This window comes from Cucurbita pepo, chromosome 18 (genome assembly GCF_057944985.1).
Source record: "Cucurbita pepo subsp. pepo isolate OVF chromosome 18, ASM5794498v1, whole genome shotgun sequence".
Lineage (NCBI taxonomy): Eukaryota > Viridiplantae > Streptophyta > Magnoliopsida > Cucurbitales > Cucurbitaceae > Cucurbita > Cucurbita pepo.
The window spans coordinates 1,977,826-1,997,781 of NC_141815.1; the positions used below are offsets into that span (position 1 = coordinate 1,977,826).

At 38.8% G+C, this 19,956-nt stretch overlaps 1 protein-coding gene across 1 annotated transcript; it reads right to left on the reverse strand.

Annotated features, from left to right (window-relative positions):
* Window positions 1-11,602: 11,602 nt before the first annotated feature.
* Window positions 11,603-17,994, reverse strand: NHX2 (sodium hydrogen exchanger 2). The gene is made up of 15 exons (XM_023689500.2): window positions 17,517-17,994; window positions 16,997-17,326; window positions 16,782-16,900; window positions 15,635-15,732; window positions 15,384-15,443; window positions 15,244-15,290; window positions 14,955-15,149; window positions 14,823-14,869; window positions 13,921-13,987; window positions 13,727-13,827; window positions 13,546-13,647; window positions 12,828-12,966; window positions 12,685-12,747; window positions 12,514-12,597; window positions 11,603-12,410 (listed from the first exon to the last, which is right to left on the reverse strand). Exons 2-15 carry the CDS (start codon window positions 17,168-17,170, stop codon window positions 12,093-12,095), a joined length of 1,614 nt encoding a protein of 537 aa, XP_023545268.1. The 5' UTR covers window positions 17,171-17,326; window positions 17,517-17,994; the 3' UTR covers window positions 11,603-12,092.
* Between the last annotated feature and the right edge of the window lie 1,962 nt (window positions 17,995-19,956).

Consider the following 19,956-nt stretch of genomic DNA (forward strand, 5'->3'; position numbering starts at 1 on the left):
GGAAAGCTTTCAGTAAGACTCTACCAAAATCGAGAAATAAAAACGATTAAACAATAATTTAGTCATGCAACAACTTATACGTAAGAACGATGTACTTAAGATCAAAACAACATTTGTATGGTATAGATTAACTCACAAATTTTATATAAAGAGTAAGGGTGTTACTGGGTTGAGTTGGGTTCGAGAAATTTGTTGGACCAACTAGAAATGTCGAGTTGGCTGGGATTGGTGACCTGAACAACCTGAACAAAGTTTACTATTTAACCCTCTATTCTCGAGTTGAGATTGGTGACCTGAGCAACCTGAACAAAGTTTACTACTCAACCCTCTATTTTCGGATTGGGTTGGTGACCTGAGCAATCTGAACAGAGTTTACTACTCAATCCTCTATTTTCGGGTTGAGATTGATGACCTCAGCAATCTAAACAAAGTTTACTACTCAACCCTCTATTTTCGGATTGGGTTGGTGACCTGAGCAATCTAAACAGAGTTTACTACTCAACCCTCTATTTTCGGGTTGAGATTTGTGACTTGAGCAACCTGAACAGAGTTTACTACTCAACCCTCTATTTTCGGGTTGGGTTGGTGACCTGAGCAGTCTGAACAGAGTTTACTACTCAACCCTCTATTTTCGGATTGAGATTTGTGACCTGAGCAACCTGAACAGAGTTTACTACTCAACCCTCTATTTTCGGGTTGGGTTGGTGACTTGAGCAGTCTGAACAGACGTTACTACTCAATCCTCTATTTTCGGGTTGAGATTGGTGACCTTAGCAATCTAAACAAAGCAGGCAGGCAAAGCAATCTAACGGTGCCTTGCGCAAATGGAGAATCAAAGCAGGCAAAGCAATGTTTGCCTTGAAGACCACCATTGGAGAAGAGATGTTAGAACATATTTGGGATGACAAGACGCCGAAAGAAGCATGGGACACGTTCGTGATGTTGTTCTCAAAGAAGAACGATATGAGGCTACAACTTCTGGAGAATGAGTTGTTGTTAATTACACAACGTGACATGACGATTGCTCAGTACTTCCACAAGGTTAAATCGATCTGTCAGGAGATTACTGAACTAGACCCAAAGTCCGCCATTGTAGAATCTCGAATGAAGAGGATTATAATCCACGAATTGCGACCGGAATATCGAAGCTTCATTACTACTATACAAGGATGGCCCACTCAACCATCACTTGTAGAGTTCGAAAATTTGTTAGCCAGCCAAGAAGCCATGGCTAAACAAATGGGAGGCTTCACATTGAAGGGTGAAGAAGAAGCACTCTACACGAGTGAAAGTCGGAGCAATAATAGGCCGTCTACCAAACGTGAATACAATGGTGACAAAAGAAGAAGCCACCAAGGGATTGCACAACCCGAGAGAGCTCAGAAGAACGACAACAAGAGTTTCCAAAGAACGAGATTTGGTGGTATTTGTTATAATTGCAGGAAAAAGGGTCACATGTCTAGAGATTGTTGGTCCTATCCAAAAAGAAGATAGAAGATGAATGGGATGCAGAGGTACTATGTCCCATAGAAGAAGACGAGCTAGCACTCATGGCGACAATGGAAGACCATATCAACTATGAGAATGACTGGATCGTTGATTCAGGATGCTTAAACCACATGATTGACGATCAAAGCGGTACAATAGAAGAGGGGTGGCCCTCAGAGAAAGGATGTATTACCAGGCCTTGAGCAAATTGAAGAAATTCTTCTACAGAACACGGGGGAGCAAACTGAAGAAATTCTTTTACAAAACACGGAGGAGCAAACTGAAGAAATTATTTTACAGAACACAGAGGAGCAAACTGAAGAGATTCTTCCACAAAAGACGGGGGAGCAAATTGTACACATTTTCTTAAGTGCTGATGTGCCTGAAGATTCAAGTGACACTAGTGTTGGTGAGCAAGAAGTGACTCAACCAAACGAGCCTAGTGAAAATGAAATGACACCTCAACAACTCAGACATTCAGAAATAATCCTAAAGGCAAATCCAGAGTATGCCAACGTAGTAGAAGACGAAGTTAATGAGCCGGAGACATATGAAGAAGCATCACAAAACTTAGCTTGGCAGAAAGCAATGGAGGAAGAAACTATAGCCCTAGAACAAAATCAGACTTGGGAGTTAGTGCCAAGACCAAGAGATACCAAACCCATCTCTTGCAAGTGGGTCTACAAAATAAAGCGTCGACCGGATGGATCAATCGAGAGATACAAGGCTCGACTCGTGGCTCGAGGATTTTCTCAACAATATGGACTAGACTATGATGAAACATTCAGTCCAGTGGCAAAGATTACTACCGTACGAGTCCTGCTAGCACTCGCAGCATGTAAAGATTGGAAACTGTGGCAAATGGATGTGAAGAATGCCTTCTTGCACGGAGAGTTAGACAGGGAGATTTATATGAACCAACCAAAGGGATTTGAGAGTGTAGCTAATCCTAATTATGTATGCAAGCTTAGAAAAGCTCTTTATGGACTGAAGCAAGCACCGAGAGCTTGGTATGGTAAGATTGCTGAATTTCTTACCCAAAGTGATTATTCAGTTGCGCATGCAGACTCAAGCTTATTCATCAAAGAAAGAGAAGGAAATTTGACAATTGTGTTGGTCTACGTGGACGATTTGATTATCATCGGGGACGACGAAAGAGAAATTTATCAAACAAGAGAAAATTTATCCGTACGCTTTCAGATGAAAGAGCTAGGAGAGCTTAAACACTTCTTAGGCCTAGAAGTTGATCGCACAGATGAAGGACTGTTTCTTTGCCAACAAAAGTATACAAGAGATATGCTTCAGAAGTTCAACATGTTAGAGTGCAAGCAAGTTTCAACACCGATGGAGATAAATGCCAAGATTTGTGCACATGAAGGCAAAGAGTTGAACGATGAAACAACATACTGACAACTAGTAGGTAGTCTTATCTACCTAACTTTAACTCGACCTGATATCTCTTATGCAGTTGGGGTTATGAGTCGATAAATGCAAAGTCCAAAGAAGCCTCATCTGGATGCAGCTCGACGGATCTTGAGATATGTCAAAGGTACAATCGACTATGGTCTTTTGTACAAAAGAAGCAAAGACTGCAAGCTAGTTGGATACTGTGATGCTGACTATGCAGGAGACCACGATACTCGGAGGTCAACCACTGGGTATGTGTTCAAGTTTGGTTCGGGAACAATTTCTTGGTGTAGCAAGAGACAACCAACAATATCATTATCAACTACAGAAGCAGAGTATAGAGCAGCGGCTGGAGCAGCTCAAGAAAGTACATGGCTGAAACTCTTGATGGAAGATTTGCACCAGAAAATTGACTATCCAATATCACTTCTTTGCGACAACCAATCTGCGATTCGTCTTGCAGAAAATCCGGTGTTTCATGCTAGAACAAAGCATGTGGAGGTGCACTACCATTTCATTAGAGAGAAGATCATAAAGGAAGAAATCGAGATGCAGCAGATCAAGACAGATGACCAAGTGGCAGACTTGTTTACAAAAGGGCTGAATACTGGCAAACATGAGAGTTTTCGCTGTCAGCTCAACATGGTGCAGCGAATGAGGACTAGTGCTGAGGGGGAGTGTTGAAATATCATCACTAGCCCAATAGAGTCAAGCCCAATTATTGTACGAGCCTAGTATATTTATTTTAGTAGAGATTTTAGGAGAAAGAGATCTAGATATTTTAGGAGAAAGATTCAGATTTGTTAGGTCTAGATTCAAATCTGTTAGGTCTAGATTTAGATCGGTTAAATATAGATTGTTTAGGCTCAGTATAAATACCCCTCCATCCTACCTAGGTTATTCATCTAAAAGAAATCCAAAAACAATAAAAAGCAGAAGTATTCTACATAGTGTCTTGTATTCTCTTTTCGATCGGTGTTAATAAAGAGTGCGAGTGTTTCCACAGTGAGTTGTGTTCAACACCTCATGGCTCCTACACGCATCATAATTAGGATTGTTATATTGTGTTGTACTATGTTATGTCATGCTATGCTATGCCAAGTTGTATTATGTCATGTTATGCTAAGTTGTACTATGTTATGTTATGTTATGTCATGCTATATGCAGTCCTGCTATGTCATATCACATCATCTTATGTTATGTTGTGTTATGCCTTATTGTGGCAATATGTTGTGATGATGATAATCTATGCTGCATAAACCTCCATAGAACATGCCATGTAAACTATGTTATTGTAATACCCAAAAATGAAGTAAAGACGCCATGTAAGACCTTAAGGATCCAACAAAAGAAATCAAGAGGATTGAGAAGGAAAAGGGTCTTAAGCAGTCATTTTCATACCCTAAGAAGTAATTATAAGGACTCGAAGCCTTTGGAGAAGATTGAGAATGAAAATATAAGCGAAAAGGACGAAAATGTCGTTTTTCAAATTTCTAAGGAACTTTCTCGATTTTTAGTTTCTTATCTAGAGGGAATTTCAAGATACTAAGAAAGGAATAATGACTAAAAAGGGATGAAGAATTTTTAGGAAAATTATGGATTTTTCGAGAAAAATAATAATAAAATATTCTAAAAGTAGCAAATTATCAAATTACCCCTGAATATATGGATAATTACGACATCAGATGATCAACAGTGACCATTTGCACAAAATTCATCAAATCTCGACTCTCAGCCGTTGGATCTTCTCCAAAATTGGTTATATTCTAGAATACTCACAGATAATCACATCCAACGGATGGATTCAAAACCAAGGTCAGTGAGGCTCTGATCGAAGTAGAAATTTTCGACGGATTATCCAGAAAGTCCAATCTCCAATTCACAATGGTTCTGGAGCTCTCAATGTCAATTGAAGCTTCCCCTATAAAGTTTGAAGTTTGGGCAACAATTTGGGACAAGAATTGAGGAAGTTCGAGCTCCCAATCAAAGACGATATGCATTTAGATTTTGGGTCTCCTACTCTTGGGTTTCTTTCAAATTTGAGAGCAATTCTCCACCATTTCTCTTCAAACTTGCTCCTATAGTTTACAAACAAGATTGCCCACAAGTTCTATGAAGGAAATGAGTGCTGAAAGTGCCTAGAAATCATTCCCCCAATCCAATCCGCCATTAAAGAGCTTCAAGAAAAACTCAAAATTCCAATTCGAAGATAAATGAGAATTCATCGAGCAAGGACGATCCCAATAAGTTTCCTCCAAGGAACGTTTCCATAGAAGAACACAAAGAGAAATAAACTTAGGAACTTGCCCAATTGAAGAAAATCTGTTTTGGGTTCAAATTTGGGGCAAGTTGAATTCCTATCTATAGTTCCATTTCCTTCAAATTGAGAATTCCTTAAGCTTCAGAGAATCAAGTGGAGTAACTTTTATGAAGGAATCGAGAGCTGAAACGTTGTAGAATAAGCTACCTAAGAGATCGATTTTCTGACGTTTCGCCTAACTTGCAGACTGAGGACAATTCTCCAAAATTGGGGACACACACTCAACGTCGTTCCTCCAAACCAATTCTTTTAGCTTGAGGGAAGAATAAGGAAGAGATTTTGAGAAGAAATTGAGCCTTAAAAACCCCTAGAATCGGATACCTAATAAGAAATCCTCTATTTTTTCTCCGGCGAGAAATCATATTGTGGACGAACTTTAGAGGCGAATATCTTAGGTTAAGATCCATGAGAAGGTATGAAATCAATCCCAAGCTCTTCCTTGTAACACCATCTTTAAGTTTCATGAAGAAATCGAGGGGAGAAATGGCGTGATCGGAGCTATAGAGGGCGATTATACGTCGCGCGTGTCTTCTTTGCGTCTGAAGGAAGAAGACGATGACGTGACCGGTTCAATTGAACCGACCATGTCAACCCAAAACTCGACCTTCCCTCGATTTTTCTCAATTTCAACCCCCTTTCAAACCGGTTCTTATGAAAAACTTTATGGTTCCAGAAACTAGACACAATAAGGAGTCTGTGGAAGGACATTTGAGGTAATTCTGGTAATGGAAGCTCAAGAACGAAGGTTCTGAACATCAACGACGAGGTAAATAGCCACTTTTGACTTTTTGTTAAGAAATACTTGTAGGAATCACTTGAATTTCCATATGAACCCTAAACCACATATGAATTAAGGATATATGAAAAAAAAACTCAGAATCGGGAGTTAAGGTCCTAAACCGATCAAATTGCTCGAGAATTAGGTAATATTAAAATAACCCACTAGATGAACTCCACTGCCTATAAAATTTTAATGCTAAGCATATTATAGCATGTTGAGGTTATATGAAATTTGGTGGTCATTGGATAAGGATAAGTAGGCAAACCAAGAAACGGTGCAAAATGACCATAATGCCCCTAAGGATATTTACCTACGATTCATGACCTAGATGACCTCCAAATGCTATGAAACCCTATAGTATATCTTATTTTATGACATTTGATGATGTGGTAAAGTTTAAAAGATATTAGAACACGTTAAGTAGCAGGGGTAAAATGACCAAAATACCCCTAGGACTACTTATGAAAATTCAAGGTCTATACGTGCTCCGAATCATTTGCTACTTCTTATAAGGTCTATTATGAAGGGCATGAAGATATGTTTGAGGTTTCAAGTTGATTGGAGCAAGTTTGGAACCTAAACCAAGTTAGGACCCAAGAAACACCTTAGGGAAACACGACAAGAATCAAGACTCTTCTTGAACCCTCTAAAGAACTCCCTAGGAATTTATGACCTTCTAGAACAACTAATGCTAATATGCATTCATGGTTACAAATGAAAGTTAAGACTTATGCCTCAAGGAATTATGGACCTTAGAAACTTACAAGATTGAGAATTAAGAACAACACCACACAAGCTTAACACCTACCCAAGTAAGAAGAATGCTGGGTATCACTCAAGGACGAGAGACCAAGGTCCCCAAACTTAGAAACTCAAGAATGCTAGGTAATACTTTAATCATATCCAAAGTGACCCGTTGTAACGATCCTAAATTTTCACATATCTAGAGTTGCTACTAACGTCTCATGCTCATCTATAAAGCGGAAATATAACTCTTACATGAACATCATTTATAACGTAAACTTCAAAAACGTTTAAAACAACTTCTTCTCTAGAAAACACAGCCAGTTCATACATCATCGTAACTCATACAATTTTTAGCCTATCCTATAGCGGGGCCACTTACTGAGTATTCTTTGAAATACTCTGGCCGTGTGCCACATCATTTTTCAGGTAAAGGCAAGGCGCACTTGTACGGAGGACGGCAGCATCGCGAGCAGAGACTGTGGCACGTGCATAGGGTAGATTCATATTTAAATTTCTAGTCTTAAGTTAGAATAGGTTGTTTTGCATTTCATTGTTTTAAATTATTTTGTATTTGTTTTTGTTTTCTCTAAATTTCAGTATTTCATATTTAAACACGTAAGACCATGGCTGTGTTTTCCAGAGAAGAGGTTGTTTTAAACGTTTTTTTGAAGTTTACGTTATCAATTATGTTCATGTAAGACTTATATTTCCGCATTATAGATGAGCATGAGACGTTAGTAGCGACTCTGAGTATGTGGAAATTTAGGGTCGTTAAACCCGTGACCTCCCACCAAGCGGTATTTTCTGAGGCCCAAGAATTCCTCTTCTAGGTGGGATGCTCTGCACCATGTTTCCCTTGCAGGATGTCATGTTTGGCCTCAAGTTTCCTTGACCTGAAGAGATGCCCTCCACCAAGTTATGGGTATCCAAAAGATTTGCAAGATGCCATGTTCAAGTATGCACCGAGCACGTGATCTTTATGGTCTATCATGGGGAGTAGTCTAGGGCCACGATGGAACAAGAAGAGTAAGTTACCTTAGCCATGAATCAAGAACCTCCTGAGACCTCCCATGGTATAACATGCTCATGACATAGACTACGCTGCTCGGAATGCATGAAGCCTTGAGTGTAGGTATTCAGACTGTATCATCGGGTAAGCCCTTGATGCAGGATTAGACTACATCGCTTGGAACGTAAGAAGCCTTGGGTGTAGGTTTTCAGACTATGCCGCTTGGAACGCATGTATCCTTGGGCATAGGTTAAGCAGACTGTATCGAAGGGCAAGCCCTAAGATGCGGGTTAAGACTACGTCGCTTGGAACGCATGAAGCCTTGGACGTAGGTTAAGGCTGTGTCGCTTGGAACGCATGAAGCCTTGGACACAGGATTTTCAGGTGCATGGCTAGTGTCGTAAATCCTAGGGAGGGTATCTTGGAGAATGAATCAAGAACAAAACAAGAACTAAGAAAGTACCCAAGAACAAAAGAAAGATCCAGGCCTAGAACATGGATCAAGATCCTAGTTCTAAGAATAAGAACCTAGAACCATAGTACCTGCCCTTAAAGGAAAACCAAGGTTTTAGAATTCAAGGACCACGGTCCTCAAGAAAGATCAAGTTAAGAACCCTAAGTTAAGAACAATAATTAGAGAGCCTAAGTACTTACAACAAGAACAAGAACAAGACAAGAACAAAGAATGTGGTACCCTAGAATATTAAGAACACGATTAAGAGCCTATGGAGCCGGTGCCATAGAAAAACCTCACCAGTCGTCTTCAACCCTTTTGGTTTAAAATGTTTTGTGTCTGTTTCTTATTTTGTGTTTTTACTAGGATGTTGTGTTTTAAATACATATATATAAACTTTATTTTGATATAATGTAAATATAATGTTTTCAATTCCTTTGTTTTATTTCGCGAAAAATTCACCCATCTTTTAGAGTCATCGAGTCAGCTCGGTCTTTACAATTATGTACGGAAAAATTGACAAGAATTATGTTTTCATAATTCACAAACCCATATTGTGGGTTTATAGATGAATGGAGGTTTGACTTGCATCATGAGTTTATGCCATGATTTTTAGCTATGGGGTCTCATGCATTCTTGTGTGTCATGTGCATCGAAATACTTCCCCGTAATCATTAGTACAATTGTGTACCTTATAACTTACAAAATTTAGGCTTGCCAAGATGTTATATGGGTCATTTCCCTTTGTGGTGTTCGATAGCCTGACGAGCTAGGCATATGGGGTATGTGAGGCCCACCTAGTGGACCCACGTATGCGTGTGTGGGCCACGTGTAAAGAAGTACTATGCATCGAACCTTGCTCGGACTGGAAAGCTATCTAAGGTCATGCTATGATGTTTTAAAAATGATAAGTCCCACCATATTGCATGTGCTTGCAGTTTTCGACTCCAATAGTACGGTTATTTATTAAGTATTTCTTGAAATACTCAAGCCACGTACTACTCTTATTTTTAAGTTAAAGGTAAGCCACCCTTGTACGGATGACGGTCACAATGAAGGTCATAGAACTAATGTTAAGGTAGTCGCATTTGTGTCTATTTTGTAACCCTTAGAGGTTAGATCAAGGTATTGTTTTATTATTTTCTTTATTTTATTTAAATTTCACGTTATTTGTTTTACGCTATTTTATTTTAAATTTTTTTTATTACGAGTGTTTAAGTTTATGACATCTTTTTTTGAAATATTTTAAATGATCTTTTTAGCACCAACCATCACATCATGCATGTAGTAACGACTTTATTGTAGTAGAAAAATTACGTTTATAATGAGTATGGGTTTCATGTGGGTTAAATTTCCAATTTTACCCTTCTAGGGCTATTTTCCAAAAATAACTTTTTAAAGCTACTTTTCCACATTTACACATAAAACTGCTAGCGGTGGATCTGGGTCGTTACAGTTTAATTAATATATATTTAATTTAGTTCTACGATAATGCGTATATTAGGAAAAAAATTTAACACCCTTAAATAATTGGACAAAGCTTCTTGTGGCTCTAATATCAAACCCAACTAGTCCTCATACCATGTGTAAGAGTCCAAGTGGAAATTTTCACACCCTTAAATAAAGGGACAAAGCTTGTTGTGGCTCTAATATCAAACCCAACTAGCCCTCATATCATTTGTAAGAGTCCAAGTGGTTTTCATACTCTTAAATAATGGGACAACACTTGGTGTATGACCCTAATACCATTTGTAACCGCTCAAATCCAACTGGCCCTTGTACCATTTGTAATAGCTCAAGTGATTTTCACACCCTTAGATAATGGTACAACGCTAGTTGTCTGACCCTAATACCATTTGTAACAGTCCAAGTTCAGTTGGCCCTGATACCATTTGTAATAGTCTAGCCCAGCCCATTACTAGCAGATATTGTCTGCTTTAGCCCATTACGTATCGTTGTCAGCCTCACTATTTTAAAACACTAGGAAAAGGTTTCTACACCCTTATAAACAATGTTTGTATTGTCTAGCCCTAATACAATTTGTAAAGATCTTAGGAAAAGGTTTTTACACCCTTATAAACAATGTTCGCGTTGTCTGGCCCTAATACAATTTGTAACAGTCCTAGAAAAAGGTTTCTACATCCTTATAAACCATGTTCGTGTTGTCTGGCCCTAATACAATTTGTAAGAGTCCTAGGAAAAGGTTTTTATACCCTTATAAACAATGTTCGTGTTGTCTGGCCCTAATACCATTTGTAATAGCCCAAGTCTAGTTGGCCTTGATACCATTTGTAATAGTCTAGCCGAGCCCATTGGTTTCCACACCCTTATAAACAATGTTCACATTGTCTAGCCCTAATATAATTTGTAACAGTCCTATGAAAAGGTTTCTATACCCTTATAAACAATATTCGCGTTGTCTGGCCCTAATACAATTTGTAACAATCCTAGGAAAAGGTTTCTACACCCTTATAAACAATGTTCGCGTTGTCTGGCCCTAATACAATTTGTAACAGTCCTAGGAAAGATTCCTACACCCTTGTAAAAAGAAAGATTCCTACACCCTTGTAAAAATGTTCGCGTTGTCTGGCCCTAATACAATTTGTAATAGCCCAAGCCCATATACCATTTGTAACAACTCAAGCCCAACCCACCGCTAGCAAATATTGTCTGCTTTGGCTCATAACCCTAATACCATTTCTAACAGCTCAAGCCCAACCCACCGCTAGCAAATATGTCTGTTTTGGCTCATTACGTATCGCTGTCAGCCTCAACCCTAATACAATTTGTAATAGCCCAAGCCCAAATACCATTTGTAACAACTCAAGCCCAACCCACCACTAGCAAATATTGTCTGCTTTGGTTCATAGCCCTAATACCATTTGTAACAGCTCAAGCTCAACACCGCTAGTAGCACCGTAGCAACCCTAATACAATTTGTAATAGCCCAAGCCCAAATACCATTTGTAACAACTCAAGCCCAACCCACCACTAGTAAATATTGTCTGCTTTGGTTCATAACCCTAATACCATTTGTAACAGCTCAAGCTCAACACCGCTAGCAGCATCGTAGCAGCCCTAATACCATTTGTAACAGCTCAAGCCCAATCCACCGCTAGCAAATATGTCTGCTTTGGCCCATTAAGTCAGCTATTTTAAAACACAAGTAAAAAGTCATTATCAGTCTCACAAACACAAGTAGAAGGTTTCTACACCCTTATCGTTTCCCACTCCAATCAAATATCTCTTTTCATCCCTATATTTGTACAAACCGACCATTTTAGTCCATTAATTATCTCATTTCTTTCCCTATCATCCTAAATTTTTTTTGTAATATAAAAGAAATTTGATTACTAAGGAGTAAAATTATAGTGAGAGAAAGGAAAAGTAAAGAGATAGTGGAGATTCAAATCCTATACATTGCATACACAAACGTATACACACTAAAAAGAAAATGAGTAAGAGGTCATAAGAAGGCTACAAAGCCAATTCTATAAACCAACTTACACACATTACATTTTTCTCTTCCCAAAAAGAATGAGAATACAAAAATTTAACCCACTTCCATATTGTCCTTCACACTATAATTGTCATTACAAAAATCAAAAACAAAAGAACTTGCAACCAATAACACAAAACCAAACCATAATGATTTGTACCAAAAATAAGGGGAGCAGCAAACACAGAAGGCAGGCAAGAGAGAATAATCAACACGTTCCAACTGCTCCGCTCCATGCTCCATTCTCCATGACATTCTCGGCAAACATGCACTGCGCACGTCACCCGCCCTTGTCTGCTGCTCGAAAACTTGACACGGTGAAGTAATTTATCCATCTGGATTTACATATCTTACATTGTATGGAGCGTCCTGAGAGAGGGTGGGTTCTCAATGCCCTCCCCTTTCGGTTGGCGATCCTGGGACAAAAGGAACAAAACCCCGACCCCCAAACATTGGACGCATGAAGGCGTCGTCGAACTTTCGCCAGTACCGATGCACAGTGTGCGTAGGAGTTGCAAGGAATGCGCGTATACTCGTTGGACGAGGAACATGGAGGCTGTCAAGATCCAGCTCTGAATCTTGTGCGCTTCCAAGTAGCGGAACCGAGAATGATTTTGGAGTCGCAGGGTCCGATAGCATGCTGGTCGTGAGTTTCGGGTGGGGTATCAAACACTTAATAAGAGGTTTGGTCAATAATCCAAACACCTGTTGACAGCAACATTTCAAACGCCACAGATTAAGAAAATAGCCTTGCAAAACAAATTAATCACTAGATTAAATCAAAAGGAGTTAATCCGTCGCGCTATACCATCGTGCTGAAGAGGACAACGGTTACGGTACTAGTGATCATCATCGCATTCCCTCGTAGTTGAGTGTGCCCTGCTCTGGTGAACTACATTCAAGTCGTTAAATTGGTTATCAATAACGGATTAGTAATCGTTCGTTCGGGATGGCAGCTCATAAAAGTACTTCAAAGTACCTGGTGATAAGCTAGAGCAATGGAGACAGCCCCTCTCATGAGACCAGCCCACCAAATGATAACCTACAAAACCAAAAATCTTGATGGTTTAAAAGTAGGACAATTAAAGCGCGAGTAAAACCCGAGTTCGAAAGAATGCATACTTGTTCCCTGAACGTAATTTTCTCGTCTGCTGATTTTTTAGCTAAGTTGGATAGAAACGATAATGGAAAAACAAAAGCAGCTCTTCCAACCATAACCAGGCCGAGTAACATTGCGCTCACAGCAACCGATGTCCCCGGACTGCATTATCCAATAAGAAGACGTAAAAGACAGCACATTAAGAAATGGTTATTAAAAAAACAAGAACACGCTAGCAAATATTGTCCGCTTTATCCCGTTACGTATCATTGTCAGCTTCACGGTTTTAAAACGCATCTGCTAGGGAGAGGTTTCCACACTCTTATAAAGAATGCTTTGTTCCCCTCTCTAACTGATGTGAGATCTCACAATCCAACCCCTTGGGGGCCAGTGTCCTTGCTGGCACATCACCCGATGCCTGGCTCTGATACCATTTGTAACAGTTCAAGCCCACTGCTAGTAGATATTGTTTGCTTGGCCCGTTACGTATCACCGTCAACCTCATGGTTTTAAAACGCGTCAGTTAGGGAGAGGTTTCCACAACCTTATAAGCAATGCTTCGTTCCCCTCTCCAACCGATGTAGGATCTCACATAATGCACTTTGTATTCAATAAACTAACTTGTTATAGGTCAACTTGATTATAGCTCAAATGGCCAAGGCATATGCCCTCGACCAAGAGGTTAAGTTCAAACACTACGCTACATGTGATTGACGATGAATAAAAGAAAACTTGTCGTACCTATCACTAACAAAGCTCCACTTCTCGATGTCTAATGCATCCATGCCGACATAAACGAAGATAAATGACTCGGAAATGAAGGATAAGGTAGCAAAGGCGTGTCTGTTATAGCAGATAAAAAGATGTGTTAGAAAATAAGTATCAGTTTGAGATCATTACAAAAGGTTGAAGAACTACGTACTTGGTGGTAACTCTTGAGCTCTCAGTCACATTATGCCAGGTATAATGTGACATTACAATTCCACAAAAGAACACTGTGAGAATGCCACTCAAATCTAGTAACTGCACAGAATATCCACCAAGGAAAAGTAAAGATGGTAATTGCCAATGTCTCTTAAGCAACTAGTGTTTGATCTAGTAATACAAAATACTTACTTCAGCCAGCATATACGAAAGATACGCCATGAGTATCATAAGAGCGACCTCACGATCTGTCGAGTGCCTGAATTTTATCAAAAGTTACTCCATCAAATTCCTTGTGAATAGATATGCAATTATACTTCCCAAACACGTGCGTGCCAAAAAGAAACGAAAAGTATGGATCCTGAACTCGATCTGAGTGTTCTCCATTTTTATTTTTAAACTAACGTGAATACGAGCTAAACACCATATGAAGTTATTTTTTCTTTTCATAACCTTGGATATTTAGACTATGTTTATGAGCAACTCGACTAATTCCGATAGATGATCACCTAACCGTGCAACATCTTGTACTAACTAAATGTCTCCTAACGACAGACGACCACCAAACCGTTCACAGATTACATTCACAACAATATATCTGAAAAGAAAGGTCATCTACACATAAGACACACTTATAATATCTGCTAACTAAGATTTTCTGCTATTAGAGTTCCCATCCCATCTCCACCCCCGGTGTGTATCTTTTCGAAGCTTAAAATGAGAGTTATCATATATAATCATTTCAACAAATATGAACATAATTGTGAAATCCCACATCGGTTGGGAAGGAGAACGAAACATTCTTTATAAGGGTGTGGAAACCTCTCACTAGCGGACACGCTTTATAAACTTTGAAGGAAAGCCTGAAAGGGAAAGCCTAAAGAGAACAATATCTGCTAGCGGTGGGCTTGGGTTGTTACAATAATAATCGTCAATATTCTTGTAACTATTGAAAATGGAACTTTACTTGGAATTATGAAAGCATGATGAAAAAATGATTGCACTGCCACAAGCTACTTGTTGGTCACCTACTAATGCATTAAGAATACACCAAGAGAAGGGTCTAAATGAAGAACAATTCCAGAGATATATACCTGCCAAAATATAACTTTCTGATTATATAAGCACTCAGCAGCCCAACCTGCAAGGAAACCATGTGTGTGATTCAATAAACAGTTACCATACAGGACAGTAAAGAGAGACTGATGAATAGCGAGCGAACTCACAAATACTCCAAGTAGAGTGCTCGTCGAAAACAGATAAAAGAAGCTCCCAAGAAAATGTATAGCAACTCTTGCATCAATGTTGCTGAGATCTATGCTTTGAATAGCATTGAAGAGCACCACAGACGTAGCGTCATTGACCACGCCCTCCCCAAATACGAGACTGTAGAGTAGAGGGGTTTCGTCCTGGCTTAATATCTGCAGCATCAAATGTATTACGGTTTCTTTGGGCGCCCAGGCAGACTAACTACAATAAAAATGAATAAAAGTATAACATTGCTATATCCTGCACCTGAAGTGTGCATACAGAATCCGTTGCGGCAAATATAGCTCCAATCGCTGTAATCGGATATTAAGACGTTAGTCTTAGAACAGAAAAGATCAATCACAAAGGTGATAGAAAAGGAGATGGATAAAAAAATAAGGATGTACCTAAAATATCAGCAATATCCAGTGATCCAACATCCATTTTCTTAAAGAACTGAAAAGCTCCTGAATCAGGCACCACAATTGACATACGACAATGAAAGATCAAAGAATGATAACACAAAAACTACAACATAACTATAATAAATGATTAACAAAAGAAAAGAAAATATTTAAGAGGATATTTTAGCCCATAAAGATTTTGCAGAAAAGCCTCAAGAGAAAAATAATAGAAGAAATATAGTTTGACGATATACCTAACGAGATGATGAAACACGAGACTAATGTACCAATTGCGCCAAACAGCATAATTGTCATAAAGTTGACAAAGAACTGCTTCTTTTTCACCTGAAACCTGATGCAGAAGAAGGAGATCAGCCAAGACAAAGCACGAGGACAGGGTAGCACGAAATAATACAGAAAAAGTTGCCTTTATTTAGAACATCACAGCCAAATGAGAAGTTTTACAATACAGGACTATTAGAAAAAAAAAAAAAAAAAAAAAAAAAAAAAAAAAAAAAAAAAAAAAAACCATTAAGATAACGAGAAAGACTTGGAATTTTTGACCTCGATACATCTAATTTTCGTTTACTATTTATTTAGTTCCTCGTCCCCGATCAAGAATAGTAGAAGACTTCTGTTAAAATAACGACAAGCAAGAGAATACAAAAATGGAAAGGATGTCGGTCATCATTTTGTTAAATAAAAGTAATTTGTAATTTACCACAAAGCCAAAGCACGTAAAATGTTTACGGGGGAAATCAACATCTTCGAAGATGAAAACGAAGAAACTTCAAAATTTTCCTTGTGGATAAATAACACACAGATAGATTAAAGCTTGTAAAGAACACTCAATTTTCTCTGATTGATTTAAAGTCACCGCTAGCAGATATTCTCCTTTGGGGACTTTCCCTTTCGGGCTTCCCCTCAAGGTTTTTAAAACGCGTTTGCTTGGGGGAGGTTTCCACGCCCTTATAAAGAATGTTTCATTCTCCTCCCAGACCGATGTGGGATCTCACACAATCACGATCAGTTAGAATACAAAGGAATTCAGAAGGAATTATTTAAAATAAACTGCAGAATTTGAATTTCAACAAAGATCAAAACCCATAAACGGTTCGTGAGGGCTCATATGTTGTTTGAAGTTTGAAGAACAAAAGCCTAAGGTGGTTCAAATCATTAGTGTTGTTGCAATACATTCAACTACAACTTTATTAGGCCAAACACATTCTGAACAACAAAAAGTTGGCTAAAATCTAAATCAACATCAAGGGAATATGTTAGCCTAGACGTCTAGAAATATATCGAATACAAATAACAAGTTCATCAACAATCTAAATCCTTTCTAACGATCATGAAAGGACCACTAACAAAAATTGTGAATCCTATGGTGCAGAAACTTACCCCGCATTGAATATAATCGGTGGCAGAAGATAAATAAAGAATGTATCTTCGCTGAAAAGCAACAAATGCGAACTTTTCCCACGACTGACCAGTAAAATGACTATTCCAGCAAACATACCCTGAAACAAAAGAGAAAAACAGTAATTTACTAACACCATCAAGATCTATGATATCACTTAATCTTCTATTTTTTGTGATCAAAAGAACAAACTCACAATCAGGAGTGCAGTGATCGACTCATTCATCCATCGGGTCTCCTCAAGAAGATGACCAATCACAATACAAGCACAGAGAAGTGCCACAAATAAGTTGATGGAAACCACAGAGGCATGATCAGAAGTGGACAACGCTTGCCATTTGGACACAACATAGTTCAAAATGGGTGTCATTTTATCAACCTCTTCAATGAAATAATCGTTTTGCCCAAAGAGAAAGGGTTCCAAAACCAAATGATTCCCACTTCCTTAACAGCGCAGAATATCGAGAATCTAGGTCTTCGAACTGCCCATCTCAACAGCAATTCATTCTCAGTAACAACGAAGTCCCTGGATCAAAACAAAATTTAATCCTAATTCAGCATAAATTGAATACTAAGCCAATAAATCTTGAAAACAAAACATAAATTCAACGATTCAAGCCAAAATTCCTTCATCATTCCTCCTTTTCCCTCTCTGCTCTGTTCTCACAGCAGCGAGAAAACGAATGAAAGAGAGAAAAACGTAATCAAATACTCACCTACGCACTTCAAATCGACATGGACGAACGCAGCATTCTAGCAAAGCTCCCGATCCTCGTCGATTCAACGGAGCGCGAAGTCAAATCAGCGAGGGAATTCAAAACATGACAAAGCCAATTCCGAGTTGGAATCCGGAGCAATCAGAAAGCTTCCAGCCCCTGTATTCAATCAAGACAAAACGTCTCGAAGAGAATCAAGAGCCCGAGAGCTTCAAAATCAACGAATTCGAAACGAAAAAGGGAAAAAAAAAAAAAAAAAAAAGAAGGAAAAAACCAAGATATGAGTGGAAATTGTGGCCCAAAATCTACTGCTGTTCAAATGGAATGAACAGAGAGAAATAAAAGGGCAATCGGTATGAAAATTCTGGAAAGAATTGAGAAAAAATGAGAAGGAGGAGAAAGAAAAACAAATTTGAGAGAGAGAGATAGAAAAACCAGAGAGAAGCGTATGGTCCGGAGAGGAAGAGAGTGGAAGCGAGAGAGAGGACATGAATGGCACATACGAAGTTATTTTATAGTACCCTTCACATGTACCACACACAATACAACATGCCCTCTCATCACCGTTCATCATACCTACATCAACTCTCTACAAAAAATTTTGACCATTGTCTTCAAATTTATATTTTATACGAGCCAGAGGTGTACATGGGTCGGGTTGGGTCGGATCAGGTCGGGTTGGGTTTAGACAATTTTCTCGACCAACCCAAAAGCTCGGGTTGGTTATATGGGTAACCCAATCTAACCCAAAAAAAATTTCATCCCAATACTCTATTTTTGAGTTTATTCAGGTTGGGTTCAGACAATTTTCTTGACCAACCCAAAAGCTCGTGTTGGTTATATTGGTAACCCGACCTAACCCAAAAAAAATTTCATCCCAATACTCTATTTTTGAGTTGATTCAGGTTGGGTTGTCCCGTTATTAAAAAAATATTTCATTTTTTAGAAAAGTTTTATTTACCCACGAGTCATAATCCACTGGACGAGAAACTCAATTCTGCACTGCAGCTGAGTCGTCGGACTTATCCACCAAGAGCAAATCGGTTATTACCTTGTTATGTGAAGAATATCCTCAATGGGTCGGGTCGGGTCGGGTCGGGTTGGGTTCAGATAATTTTCTTGACCAACCCAAAAGCTCGGGTTGGTTATATTGGTAACTCAACTTAACCTAAAAAAAATTCATCCCAATACTCTATTTTTGAGTTGATTCGAGTTGGGTTGTTCGGTTGTTAAAAAAAATTTAATTTTTTTAGAAAAAGTTTATTTACTCATGAGTCATAATCCATTGGACGAGAAACTCAATTCTGCAATGCAATTGAGTCGTCGGACTTATCCACCGAGAGCAAATTGGTTATTACCTTGTTACATAAGGAATCTCCTCGATGCAAATGCAGTAGCTCCAGATCGATACCCCAACCATGTGATCGAGACCTATACACCCCACCCCTTCGTATAGTTACCGTTATTCGATATGATATTAAAAGTTAACAAATAACCACAAATCAATGATAACAATTATAACAAGCAAAAATTGTAACATCTTAACATAGTTTAATATTGTCATATAACTAAAGACAACTAAATATCGAAGCTTCTTAATATAATTGATTTCTTTAGACTTAAGAAAAATACAATAATAGATCACGAAATTAAAAAACTAATTATTCATGCATGATATTTATACACTAAATATTGATCCACAAGTTACACTAAACACTTGAACTAATGCACGAAAAATTCAATAATTTATTATCTATAAAATTAACAATAAAATTTAAATATTATATACATATATATAGCTTGTCATGGGCATGCGGCCATGGCCAACACGCCTTGAACGAGCATGACCGTGACATCCTCTCCCACCTAATTAGTTAACGTCTCTGTCAACTGACTACTTTAAAACCTGGCGATGTGGGTGGCGGCGGAGTCCAGATCTTTAGCGCATTCCCAGCTGGTTTCCTCCGTAGGGAGATTCTTCCATTTGACAAGGAATTCGCGAATCTACCGTACAAGTCTTCCTATCTTCCTAACTCTGTCGGCTAGGATCTCCTCTACTTCTTTGGGGTCTCTTTGTTTCAGATCGCAATGTGGGTGGCGGCAGAGTCCAGATCTTTAGCGCATTCCCAGCTGGTTTCCTCCGTAGGGAGATTCTTCCATTTGACAAGGAATTCGCGAATCTACCGTACAAGTCTTCCTATCTTCCTAACTCTGTCGGCTAGGATCTCCTCTACTTCTTTGGGGTCTCTTTGTTTCAGATCGCAATGTGGGTGGCGGCAGAGTCCAGATCTTTAGCGCATTCCCAGCTGGTTTCCTTCGTAGGGAGATTCTTCCATTTGACAAGGAATTCGCTAATCTACCGTACAAGTCTTCCTATCTTCCTAACTCTGTCGGCTAGGATCTCCTCTACTTCTTTGGGGTCTCTTTGTTTCAGATCGCA